General features: G+C 43.4%; 1 protein-coding gene across 1 annotated transcript in view; it reads right to left on the bottom strand.

Moving 5' to 3' along the window:
* LOC141072977 (uncharacterized) overlaps positions 1-14,265 on the bottom strand; it is a 244,580-nt gene that overhangs the window by 62,968 nt on the left and 167,347 nt on the right. Inside the window, 2 exon segments of the mRNA XM_073560243.1 lie at positions 346-509; positions 11,576-12,150. Of these exon segments, the coding sequence (XP_073416344.1) occupies positions 346-509; positions 11,576-12,150 (739 nt within the window).

Raw genomic sequence — 14,265 nt, 5'->3', positions numbered from 1 at the left:
TATTCAAAAGCTCTTGCATCACTTTTCCAAGCCTTCCAATGACTTTCCCCACCAGACGTCTGGGTACCGGAATTACTTCTTCCACAAAGCCCAGCCGATTTTTAGCTTCCCTTGCAAGTTCCAGACGTTGAGCGGCTTTCATATTACTCAACATGATCATCTGTTTCGTGCGGAGACATTGTAGATGCATATCCCTCAAGACAGCCACCCGCTTCATTGTGTCTTCCCTGGTTGACAGTACTGCTGAGTCTCAGGTGCCCAGTGCAACCTACACACTTCGACCGCCTTTTTAAAAGCCTCATGCACACCCTCACTGGTACAGGCTTCTTGCACATCTTCGGGTACCTCTATCACGTACTTGAAGATCGAGGGCTCACTCTCTTCATGGATGGAAGACTCTCGCTTTGCCACAGACTTTTCCATCAAGACATCTACAATGACCGGGTGATTGCCTTGTTCCGTTCTCAGCGCACACTCTTCCTTAGTGTTACACGCTTCAGGCCCCTTTGCTAAGATGGGCATTTGTAGCTCTGCCTTGTTATCCCTCGGAAACGGGCGCTGTAATTCTACTACCACCAACTTCTCTTCTTGCAGAAGACCTCTTACGGCTTCCCTGAGCACTTCCACATCTTCCCTTAAGGCCTCATTTACACTTTGCCACATTGACAGGTGACCTCTGAACTCAGAGACTTCCTTTTCCAGCTCATCCACTCAGTGCTCATCAGCTTATCTCAGAGCCTTTTCTTGTTCGATATGCTCTTTTATTGTCTTTAATTCAGCCTGTAAACCTGCCACCTTTTGCTTCTTATGAGACCACACTTTAACAAGGTCCTGGAACCAGCGGACCCTATTTCTAACACACCTTTGGTCACCTCTGCCAAGTCTCATAGTTGGTCAGACCCACACTCCCGTCTGGTCATACGTTCTGGTATAGCTACTACCGTCATCCTGACTTCACCTTGTGGAGCACTGTCATTCCACTGTGTCCGAGCTTCTGTCTGCATAACATTGTACTCAGCCTTAGTGGTTTCTACTGGCAATAACATGTCATGGTCACCCCCGGAGTCTGTGTCACACCCTCAAGTTGCTCTCTATCTGGGTGTAAGGGTACTGTCACACTTAGCGATGTACCAGCGATCCCGACCAGCGATATGACGCTGTCAGGATCGCTGGTACATCGCTAAGTGGTCGCTAGTGAGCTGCCACACAGGCAGATCTCACTAGCGACATCGCTGGGGATGGGGGTCGCTACTTACCTGTCACACCAGGCGATCCTGCTTCCTCCCACCCGGCTCCACGCGTCGCTCGTCGTCACAGCAGGAAGCGCCGCAGGAAGCTGACGACGAGAAACAGTCCAGCCTGTTCTCGCGCGATCAGCGATAACCAGCGGGGGAGCCGGTCGTAGGTAAGTATCACACACAGCGATATCGCTAGCAATATCGCTATAACGTCACTAGTTATAGCGATATTGCTAGCGATATCTCTTAGTGTGACATGCCCTTAAGTTCTGCTCTTTTTATCTACCACATCATTATCAGTCACACTGTGGTAGCCTTCAGGTGACATCAGGTCAGTAAATTGGGCAGATGCACCCTTTCCTCCGGTTACCCCAGAGTCTGACCCGTCAATTTCAGGGATCACATTCTCCTCATTTTTACCACCTATACATATTACCTCTACAGACACTTTACAGTTTTCCACCAGTCCCACAGGGCTTCCAAGTCCTGACCTATCACCATAACATACCGTAAGTCCAGGACCACCCCCACTTCATGATATGTGGACTCCTAGCTGCGTTAATGTAGAGGTAGGCTGTCAAAGGTGCTTTATGACCTGCCCGGAGCCATTCACTCTCGGCCCCGTCCCGGGTGACACAGAACATTCAGGAAGGGTCCTCCACACAGACACTCCACTCCCCGGGTCTACCAGCCCCAACACCCATTCTCCATTCAACCGGAAGGAGCACTGTAGAGAGTTCCCTGACCAGGCCACACATAGCACAGCATGGATCTGCATGGCAGGAACTTCGACAAACCAACGGAGCATTCGCCGCCATCCTTTTTTCTTTTCACCACCCCAATTTGGGTTACCGCCCCCTTTTGGGACTTCACACCTTTTCAGGCGACTACTCCTTTTTAGGCAACTACTCCCTTTTGGGATACCGCTCTCTTTTGGGACTCCACCCCTTTTTTGGCAACCATCGCTGTTTGGGTTACCGCCCCCTTTTTGGGACACCACCCCATTTAGAGGTAACACCCCCTCCCTGGGGTACAACCCGTGTACTCCACATGGTACTCTCAGGTCCACTTCACACAGAACACATAAGTCTCTCTGGGCTTGTACCGGCCCTTTAAGAGGTTGTCCGCACTGGACCTCCTATGTCCTTTTATGGACACCCCACCAGCTCCTGCTGGCACTGCCACAGCTCCTGCTGTAGCCACAAACCCGCTGGCACCCCCGGCTGCCGATCACAAGTGGCTGCTGGTGTCACTGCAGCTGCTGCTGCAGAACCTCTTGCTGCAACTGTAACTGCAGCTCCTTCTACCACAAGGCCCTGCACGCTTCTGCTGCACCGTCTTCGTGGACCCGCCGATCCACAGCAACCTTCGTAACCCCGCCGAGTTACAGCCAGACACTTGTCACCTTCGTGGCCCCGCCGAGTAACAGCAAGCTGACTTGAGAAAAAAAAACTTTGTGATCCCGCCGAGCCACAGCAAACACCTCACACGTGCTTTCTGAACCATTGCCCGCAGTCTCGCAACAAATGTGCTTTAGCGCCTACTATGTGTGTTGGGGAATACTCGCTTGGCAGCAGATTAAGGTAGTCAGATAACTCAGTCCATATGGTTTATTTAAACGTCATAAACCGCACCATAAGCCAGGTGTTAGGAGTCAGATTTCTTCCTCTCCTATGATGAAATCTAGACCCTTACATTCTGCAGTCTCCTGCGCTTCATCTGCTGCAGAGGAGATTGCAGAGGAGAGTGCCTTGCGGCAACTCTCTCCAGAGGATAAGTCCTTTGTTCCCTCAACTGAGCATGCTCATGGGACGAACTCCCATTGGAGTTCGGGGGTCAGGTGCTCAGGTCCTGTGTCGAATCCTATTGGCTCCTCCTGGAGCCTTGGAGATTTCCGGAAGGTCCCGTTTGGTATAAAAAGCGCGCATGGCTGTTCCGCCATGCGCTAGTATTTTTCATACTTGCTGCTGTATGTATGTTGATGGATGCTTGGACTGGTGACTGACTTATTAAGAAACAGCAGACGACATGGCTCCCAAACCATCACTGATTGTGGAAACTTCACACTAGACCTTGGAAATAAGATCCCAGAGCCTGGAGGAAGAGTGGAGAGACAGACAATCCAAGCTGCTTGAGGTCTAGTGTGAAGTTTCCACAATCAGTGATGGTTTGGGGAGCCATGTCATCTGCTGGTGTAGGTCCACTGTGTTTTATCAAGACCAAAGTCAATGCAGCCGTCTATAAGGAAATTTTAGAGCGCTTCATGCTTCCCTCTGCCGACAAGCTTTTTGAAGATGGAAATTTCATTCTCTAGCAGGACTTGGCACCTGCCCTCACTGCCAAAAGTACCAATACATGGTTTAAAAACAACAGTATCATTGTGCTTGATTGGCCAGCAAGGTCACCTGACCTTAACCCCATAGAGAATCTATGGGGCATTGTAGAGTGCAAGATGAGAGACACCAGACCACACAATGCAGACAAGCTGAAGGCTGCTATCAATGCAACCTGGGCTTCCATAACACCTCAGCAGTGCCACAGGCTGATCGCCTCCATGCCACGCCACATTGATGCAGTAATTGATGCCAAAGGAGCCCCGACCAAGTATTGAGTGCATTTACTGAATATACATTTCAGCAGGCCAACATTTCAGATAAACAAGTGAAATTGATCACTCTGTCTGTAATGACTATGTGATATATGAGTTTCACTTTTAGTATTGAAGAAATGAAATAAATGGCTGTAAGCCATAATCATCAACATTAACAGAAATAAACACGTGAAATAGATCACTCTGTTTGTAATGACTCTATATAATATATGAGTTTCACTTTTTGAAATTGAAGAACTGAAATAAATTAACTATTTGATGATATTCTAATTTTGTGAGATTCACCTGTACATTACCACACTGACCCTCTCCCACATATGGAAACAATTGCACGAGCTCAGACACAAGTGGTTGAACAGATTAAATATCTCAGTGTGGTAGTCGGTTCTAATATTACAGGCTATATAGCTTTAAACATTAACCCCTTACTAGAGAGATTTACATAAAAAATAACTGCATGGTGTAAATTTCCTCTGTCTGTAATAGGTCGGGGGAATCTCATTACAATGTTGTTGATGCTACAATTTTTGTATTTTCTTCACAATTCCCCATGTTGGATCCCTCCTCCCATATTCCAAAAGGTGCAGTCATTGTTCAGAGAACTGATATGGTGCAAGCGAAACGCAAGGATGAAACTTCAAAGGGACAAAACAGAGTGCGGCCTGGAGATTCCAGATTCATGGATCTATTTCATAGCTTCGCAGATTCTCATTTTTCTCACCCATGAAAATGTTGCGAGTCTGGGCAAGAATGGTAGTCTTGTCCTCCAAGACAAAAAAATGTGTGTTACCCATATAGTACTGGAGGTGGGCACTAAGCACACAGATAGAGGCCGACCCTAGCAATGATGTACAAGGTATGGGATGGGGGGGGGGGGAGACTGTTCGGGATTAGGGAATACTCTAATTTTACCCCATTATGGCAAAATCAGTGACTGGTGGAGGTTGACAAGTTGACTGATTTCGGAGGTTGGGAATCAAGGGGAAATCAGACTTTAGATCAGTTATTAGGAAATCGAACACTTAAAAGCTTTAACAAACTACTACAAGAGTGTGGATTGCCTCTCGGCCTCTTCTTTTTTTTTTTTTTTTTTGTAGAGTTGGAAGGGACCTCCTGGGCCATCTGGTCCAACCCCCTGCTCAAAGCAGGATTCACTAAATCATCCCAGTCAGATGTCTGTCCAGCCTCTGTTTGAAGACTTCCATTGAAGGAGAACTCACCACTTCTCGTGGCAGCCTGTTCCACTCATTGATCACTCTAACTGTCAAAAAGTTTTTTCTAATATCTAATCTGTGTCTCCTCCCATTCAGTTTCATCCCATTGCTTCTAGTCTTTCCTTGTGCAAATGAGAATAAAGTTGATCCTTCTACAATGTGACAGCCCTTTAGATATTTGTAGACAGCTATTAAGTCTCCTCTCAGTCTTCTCTTTTGCAAACTAAACATTCCCAAATCCTGCAACCTTTCCTCATAAGACAGGGTTTGCAGACCGGTCACCATTCTGGTCGCTCTTTTCTGAACTTGCTCCAGTTTGTTGATGTCTTTTTTAAAATGTGGTGCCCAAAACTGGACACAATATTCCAGATGAGGTCTAACCAAAGAGGAGTAGAGGGAAATAATGACTTCACGTGATCTAGACTGTATGCTTCTGTTAATACATCCTAGAATTGCATTTGCCTTTTTTGCTGCTGCATCACACTGTTGACTCATATTCAGTCTGTGATCTATTAGTATACCCAAGTCTTTTTCACATGTGCTGTCACTTAGCCCTATTCCTCCCATTCTATATATGCTTTTTCCATTTTTATTGCCCAGATGTAGTACTTTGCATTTCTCCCTGTTAAAAACCATTCTGTTTGTTGCTGCCCACTTCTCCAGTTTATTTAAATCTTTTTGAATCCTCTCTCTCTCTTCTCTAGTATTAGCTATCCCTCCTAGCTTTGTGTCATCAGCAAATTTAATCAGTTTACCCTCAATGCCTTCATCTAAATCGTTGATAAAGATGTTGAACAATACAGGGCCCAGGACAGAGCCCTGTGGTACCCCACTTGAGACATTCTTCCAACTGGATGTGCAGCCATTTACGACCACTCTTTGGGTCCGATCACTAAGCCAGTTATGAATCCACCTAACAGTTGCCTTGTCCATTCCATACTTAATCATTTTTTCAATAAGGATTGTATGAGAGACTTTGTCAAATGCTTTGCTGAAGTCAAGATATACTATATCTACAGCATTTCCTTGATCCACCCAATCAGTGATACCGTCATAGAAGGAAATTAAGTTAGTCTGACATGACTTATTAGTTACAAACCCATGCTGACTCTGTTTAATCACTTCATTCTTATCCAGGTATTGACATACATGTTGTTTAATAATTTGTTCAAAGATCTTTCCTGGTATAGAAGTCAGACTCACCGGCCTATAGTTACCTGGGTCCACCTTCTTCCCCTTTTTGAAGATAGGAACAACATTTGCTCTTCTCCAGTCTTCTGGCACTTCTCCTGTTCTCCAAGAATTTTCAAAGATTATAGAGAGGGGTTCAAAAATTTCTTCTGCTATCTCCTTCAGTACTCTGGGGTGTAATTCATCTGGACCTGGAGACTTGAATTCATTTAGGCTAGCTAAGTGTTTCCTCACTATCTTTCTGTTTATAGATATCCTGGATTCTTCTATTCCCTTAATAGGACAGTGAATAACAGTTGATGTTACATTTCCTTTCTGAGAGAAAACAGATGCAAAATAGGAATTTAAAAGTTCAGCCTTCTCAACATCCTGTCTTACCATTGCATCATTTTCATCCTGTAAAAATCCTATAGCATCTTTGACTTTTCTTTTACTTTTGACATATCCCCAAAATCCTTTATTATTGCTTTTGACATCTCTTGCAAGCCTCAATTCATTTTCAGCTTTAGCTAATCTGATTTGTGCCCTGCAGGTTCTGCAGACAGCATTATATTCTTCTTTAGATATGCCTCCCTCTTTCCATTTTATAAACATTTTTTTCTTCCTTTTTAGCATGTGCTTAAGTTCTGTGTTCATCCATCCTGGTTTCCTTAACTGCTTCCTATTCTTCCCTCTTTTCGGAATTGTTAACAACTGTGCTTTGAGAATTTCATTTTTCAAGATTTCCCATCCTTCCTGGACATTTTTGTCTTTAAGGATATCCAGCCATTGGATCCCTCCAATTCTCTTTCTGAATCCCTTAAAATCTGCCTTTCTGAAATCTAACCTTGACGTCTGAGTCTTCACAGGTCTTCCGCCTCTAGTTATCCAAAATTCTAAAATAGCATGGTCGCTACCTCCTAGGGTCCCAGCCACTTTTACCTCCTCAACCATTTCCTCCCTGTTTATAAGGATTAGATCCAAGGTAGCAGTTCCCCTTGTTTTCTCCCTTACCTTTTGGAAGATAAAGTTGTCAGCAAGAGAGGATAAGAATTTCCTTGACCTGTTAGTTTTGCCTGAGAGAGATTCCCAACAAATGTCTGGATAGTTGAAATCTCCCATGACAACTATGTCATATTTTTTGGAGAACTTGGCCATTTGATGCATAAAGAGTTCATCCATAGCTTCAGCTTGCACAGGCGGCCTGTAGTAAATGCCTACAATGGTGTCCTTTCCATTGTTCTGTCCTTGTATTCTTACCCAAACAGTTTCCACAGAACTCCCAGTCTCTGAAGCTTCAATCTCTGTGCAGATATACGCGTTTCTAACATACAATGCGACACCTCCTCCTCGTTTATCAAGTCTGTTTCTTGCAAATAAGTTGTATCCTTCTAGTCTTGTATTCCAATCATGTGTATTGTCCCACCAAGTTTCAGTGATTCCAATGACATCATATTTCTTTTCCTGTGTTAGTAGTTCCAATTCTCCTTGTTTGTTGCCCATGCTTTGTGCATTAGTATAGAAACATTTTAGTTTGTGATTGGTTTCTCTTTCTCCAATATTTTTATTAATTAGATTCTTTCGTCTTTGTTCTTCCTTTCCACTTCTAATAGCAGAGTTCTCAATAGCATTTGTCAGGTGTATGGCTTTTTCTGGTCTTTTGCTTCCCTTCCCATGTTGTTCTAGTTTAAAGCTCTCCTTACAAGTGTAGCAAGGCGACTTCCAAATACATGCGACTTCTTTCGATACCTACAACTTAGGCATGCTTATCTGACTCAATTTAAAGCTGCACCACCGGATATACGGAAAAAAATATTTACCAGTATCAATAGCGGAAGCAAAATACACAACAGGTTAATTTTGAACATCTATCAGCAACCCTTACAGTCTGGCATGGGAGACCATCCCGACAGCTACATTAAAATGGGAAGCAGATGTGGGGTGGATTACGGAAGAACAGTGGAAAGAGGTGTTAGAACTCACTCCTAGACTGTCCCCAGGTGAATCTCAGAGGCTCTCCCAGATGTACCTTGTTCAGAGTATATAGAACACTGAGCTTTCTTTTTCTAGAATTGGGGTATGTCCAAATGTAGATTGTCCGAGATGTGGAACAGGAGATGCGTGTTTGTTACAAATGTTCTGGGAGTCCAGGAGATTGGGCTCCAACTGGAAAACACAATATCTTTAATAAAACGGGTATTTGGTGAATTCTCTGGAGTGTTATTTTTGTATTACTGTAATTTGCACCCCAAATTTTAAAGAGAAAAAAATGAGTAAAAAAAAGTTTTTTTTTAATAAAATGGTGGTGCTTCTTATAATCCATGCACCTTATTGTTCACCAGGGGTGGTGGCTGTGGTGAAGCGGGGTCCCAGGATTGCTGCTGGTGGAGACAGGAGGGGGGAGATGCTTCAGACCCCAGACTGGGAGAAAGGGGTGTTCAGATGTGCAACGCTGCGGGTGGTCTGTGGTGCGGGGGCTCCGCTGACATTTTGTGAAAGCCTGGAGCCCCTGGGGCTCCATGGTTTACTATGCGATGGACTCGAGAAAATGGCTGCAAGAAACAGTGCATGCACAGACTGAGATCTTGGCGCTGAGATCTCCATCTGTGCATGCGCCGCCCCCAGCAGCCATTTTCCCGGAGTCCATCGCATAGTAAACCATGGAGCCCCAGGGGCTCCAGGCTTTCACAAAATGTCAGCGGAGCCCCCGCATGACCGAACACCCACAGTGTCGCACATCCGAACACCCCCTCATCCCAGTCTGCGGCCTCCAGCAGCACTCCACTCTTGCCTCTTCCAGCAGTGACCCTAGGATCCTGCTCCACCGCAGCCAGTACGGTATATCTGCATTATAAGACATACCCCCATTTTCTCCCCAAATTTTTTGGGGAAAAAGTGCGTCTTATAATCCAAAAGATATGGTAATTTGTTTGAAAGAAAAAAAAAATTGAATCCTTGGAAGAAGATGACAACTTTATTGTATTTTATGTATAACAATAATTTATAATGATACCAGGTAACATTGAAAATATCTTTGTTCCACTGATGTCTCTTTGTAAAAACTTTATTGTGTAATTTTCTTAACAAAAATGAACTAATTAAAAAAAGTGTGTATTCTAGTCCAAGAAATATGGTAAGTTCTGAACTAATTTCCCTTTATCATTTAACTATACATCTGTCTGTTATATGTTTTTGAACAATTTGCTAATAACATACAGTTGTGGCCAAAAGTATTGACACCCCTGCAATTTTGTCAGATAATACTCAGTTTCTTACTGAAAATGATTGCAATCACAAATTCTTTGGGATTATTATCATCATTTAATTTGTCTTAAATGAAAAAACACAAAAGAGAATGAAGCAAAAAGCAAAACATTGATCATTTCACATAAAACTCCAAAAATGGGCCAGACAAAAGTATTGGCACCCTCAGCCTAATACTTGGTTGCACAACCTTTAGCCAAAATAACTGCGACCAACCGCTTCCGGTAACCATCAATGAGTTTCTTACAATGCTCTGCTGGAATTTTAGACCATTCTTCTTTGGCAAACTGCTCCAGGTCCCTGATATTAGAAGGGTGCCTTCTCCAAACTGCCATTTTTAGATCTCTCCACAGGTGTTCTATGGGATTCAGGTCTGGGACTCATTGCTGGCCACCTTAGAAGTCTCCAGTGCTTTCTCTCAAACCATTTTCTAGTGCTTTTTGAAGTGTGTTTTGGGTCAATGTCCTGCTGGAAGACCCATGACCTCTGAGGGAGACCCAGCTTTCTCACACTGGGCCCTACATTATGCTGCAAAATTTGTTGGTAGTCTTCAGACTTCATAATGCCATGCACACGGTCAAGCAGTCCAGTGCCAGAGGCAGCAAAGCAACCCCAAAACATCAGGGAACCTCCGCCATGTTTGACTGTAGGGACCGTGTTTTTTTCTTTGAATGCCTCTTTTTTTCTCCTGTAAACTCTATGTTGATGCCTTTGCACAAAAAGCTCTACTTTTGTGTCATCTGACCAGAGAACAGTCTTCCAAAACATTTTAGGCTTTTTCAGGTAAATTTTGGCAAACTCCAGCCTGGCTTTTTTATGTCTCGAGGTAAGAAGTGGGGTCTTCCTGGGTCTCCAACCATACAGTCCCTTTTCATTCAGACGCTGACGGATAGTACAGGTTGACACTGTTGTACTCTCGGACTGCAGGGCAGCTTGAACTTGTTTGGATGTTAGTCGAGGTTCTTTATCCAACATCCGCACAATCTTGCGTTGAAATCTCTTGTCAATTTTTCTTTTCCGTCCACATCTAGGGAGGTTAGCCACAGTGCCATGGGCTTTAAACTTCTTGATGACACTGCGCACGGTAGACACAGGAACATTCAGGTCTTTGGAGATGGACTTGTAGCCTTGAGATTGCTCATGCTTCCTCACAATTTGGTTTCTCAAGTCCTCAGACAGTTCTTTGGTCTTCTTTCTTTTCTCCATGCTCAATGTGGTACACACAAGGACACAGGACAGAGGTTGAGTCAACTTTAATCCATGTCAACTGGCTGCAAGTGTGATTTAGTTATCGCCAACACCTGTTAGGTGCCACAGGTAAGTTACAGGTGCTGTTAGTTACACAAATTAGAGAAGCATCAAATGATTTTTCGAACAGTGCCAATACTTTTGTCCACCCTCTTTTTTATGTTTGGTGTGGAATTATATCCAATTTGGCTTTAGGACAATTCTTTTTGTGTTTTTTCATTTAAGACAAATTAAATGAAGATAATAATACCAAATAATTTGTGTTTTCAATAATTTTCAGGCAGAAACTGAGTATTATCTGACAAAATTGCAGGTGTGTCAATACTTTTGGCCACAACTGTATAGTTTTTTCCCATCTGAGTTATTTCTGATGGTCAACAAAATACGATTTTCCTGTAATTCGCCAGTAATTAACTTCTCATTCCTCATGTTTTGTCCTGTTAAAATAAAAACACTTACATAAACCTCCCATACTTGCGCAGCTCCAGCGGTGTGAGCACTTGCGTTTCAGGGACTCATATAAGATTGTTATGTAATGTGAGCCCTGAGTCCAATTAGTGCTGTGCTCACCTTCAGAAAAATCGAGCAATAAGGGGAAGCCAAAGAGACGCCGCAGCCCTGGCTTCCTGTTGATGTTCAATACGTCTGAGGGTGGGGACAGTGAAGCTGGGGCTGATTAGGCACAGGGCTCATGAGATGTAACAACCTCATATGAGCCCCAGGAACGCAAGTGCCAATACCACTGGAACAGCATCGGCACTGAAGGTGAATATGATTTTTTTTTTATTTTAATGAGGCCAAACATGATGACAACCCCTTTAAGAAAATACAGTTTCCATTTAAACATTTCCCACATTAAGAACAAGAAAAAGGCTTCTCCCCTGTGTGGGTTTTCTGGTGGTGATCAAGATGCGCTTTCCGGGTAAAACATCTTCCACATTCTGAACATGAAAAAGGCTTCTCCCCTGTGTGGGTTCTCTGGTGTATAACAAGGTTCCCTTTGCGTTTAAAACATTTCCCACATTCTGAACAGGAAAAAGGTTTCTCCCCTGTGTGAATTCTCTGGTGCCTAACCAAATCTGACTTATGGGAAAAACATTTCTCACATTCTGAACAAGAAAAAGGCTTCTCCCCTGTGTGAAGTCTCTGGTGCGTACCCAAATCTGATTTATAGGAAAAACATTTCTCCCATTCTGAACAAGAAAAAGGCTTCTCCCCTGTGTGGGTTCTCTGGTGGTGATCAAGATGTGCTTTCCGTGTAAAACATCTCCCACATTCTGAACATGAAAAAGGCTTCTCCCCTGTGTGGGTTCTCTGGTGTATAACAAGGGTCCCTTTGTGTGTAAAACATTTCCCACATTCTGAACAGGAAAAAGGTTTCTCCCCTGTGTGATTTCTCTGGTGCCTAACCAAATCTGATTTTTGGTAAAAACATTTCTCACATTCTGAACAAGAAAAAGGCTTCTCCCCTGTGTGAATTCTCTGGTGCATAACCAAATCTGATTTTTGGTAAAAACATTTCTCACATTCTGAACAAGAAAAAGACTTCTCCCCTGTGTGAATTATCTGGTGTCTAACAAGATTCCCTTTTAGTTTAAAAAAATTCCCACATTCTGAACAAGAAAAAGGCTTCTCCCCTGTGTGGGTTCTTTGGTGCCTAACAAGATCTGATTTCAGGTTAAAACATTTCCCACACTTGGAACAAGAAAATCTATTCTCTGCTGTGAGAACTTTTTGATGTTTAAGAAAAGACTTTTCAAAGGGAAAACTATTTCCATATTCTGAACATAAAAATGTCTTCTTTGCTTCAGTAGCAGTTTGTTTTTTAAGGCTTATTTTGTGACTATGATTTTCCTTAGCAGTTGGAAATGAGTCAGAAGACAGGACCTGTTTGAAAGGATCAGATGGCAGATCTTTGCGGTCAACAGATGATGGTATATCTGGAGTACTGGCTTTCACTTCAATTGTATCCTGTCGGAGCTCATGATCATCTGATTTATTAAATGAAGATGTCAGCTGTCCCGCTGATCTAGTATAGTCATCTGGTAAGAACAAAATCAATTATTAGTTTTTAAATATAAAATTCGAGGATATTTTATTAAGATTTTTACTTAAACTGTCAGTAAAAATGGCAAGTTAAGTAATAATATAGAATCATTCAACAAGACAATGACAGTTGACAGTAGAATAGAAAAGTTTATAGCATGAACTAGTGGAGCGTGGTGTTCAACTGTTTGTTCATTTTGCCTCTCAAACATGGAATAAAAAGCCATCAAACAATGTTATGTAGGCGAAAATGTTACCAATAAAAACTTCTACTCATCTTACATAAAAAACAAGTCACCACTCTATCATTTGTCAGTGGAAAAATACAGTTTTCCACATTATTAGTGGCTCAAAGTCCCTTTACCCTGAGGGTGGTTTGCATGTTAAAGATCGGACCAATTTTTACAATTCTGACCACTGTCCCTTTATGAGGTCATAACTCTGGAACACTTCCATGGATCTCGGTGATTCTGACAATGTTTTCTCATGATATGACTTGCGTTTATTTGTAAAAAAAATGGAAATTTGGTGAAAAATGTTTAAATTTCACAATTTTCCAACTTTGAATTTTCATGCCCTTAAATCAGAGATATTCTAGAAATCACAGGAAGTTGGGATGTCGTCACGGACAGAAGGCAGATCAAGAGTTAACAGGTTTATTAACAACAAGTATACTCCGCGCTGGGAGTGTCAGGTAACGGGGGTTGTGTTAGAGAGAAGGGCAGAACTGGGAGAAGGACGTGGGAAAGGCAGGGATGTATGAAAGTTCATTAGGAGGAAAAGACAAAAAAACCCCTTATCAGTCTGTAGTCTTCTTGATTGCAACATCTCGGTTCTCCAATGGCAGCACCGACAACAGCAGCACGTTACGTCTCAGAGGTGTCTGTGAAGGACGGGGTTCCAATCCACGAAGTGGGTGATGAGTCTTTGCAGGGTGTGGAGGATTCCTGCACTCAAGAACGCCAAACACTGTGTTCAGTCTGGTAAGAGAGACCGCTGGAACGAGGCTTCGCTCCACGGTGTATACAGGTATCTGGATACGAGGCTCTGGCCTAGTCACCTGCTTCTCTCTGCACAGCACACCCGTTGCAATCTCTGGTTTCAACTGTGAATCACCTCCCGATACGGAAGATGGAGGGTACCTGGCATTCTGTCGTCCACCTACGGTGGACCGATACACAAAAGATCTATCAAGTTAGCCAGCGCCCAATGGATGCTCTGCTTTCACAGCCAACACTGCACCCGAATGCCGGCTTAGTTTTCCCGCCTCGACTCTGCCCCTTTTTAACCCGGACCCGCCAACCGCAGCAACATGCAAGGGTCGGTCCTTGTCTGGGAAACTTCCCCTTTGCAGCATTGGTGACAGTCCCGGTAGTTCCGGAACCGGTGCGAGAAAGGTATATCCGTTCTTGTCTTTCCTCTTACAATATGACACACAAAATACTTAAAGTAACATTTCCCACATGTCTACAAC

The sequence above is a fragment of the Dendrobates tinctorius genome, unplaced genomic scaffold (genome assembly GCF_039654945.1).
Source record: "Dendrobates tinctorius isolate UK_male_01 unplaced genomic scaffold, ASM3965494v1 ptg000294l, whole genome shotgun sequence".
NCBI classification, from domain to species: Eukaryota; Metazoa; Chordata; class Amphibia; order Anura; family Dendrobatidae; genus Dendrobates; species Dendrobates tinctorius.
Note: the sequence above shows the minus strand (reverse complement) of the source record. Positions and strands in the feature narration are given on the sequence as shown.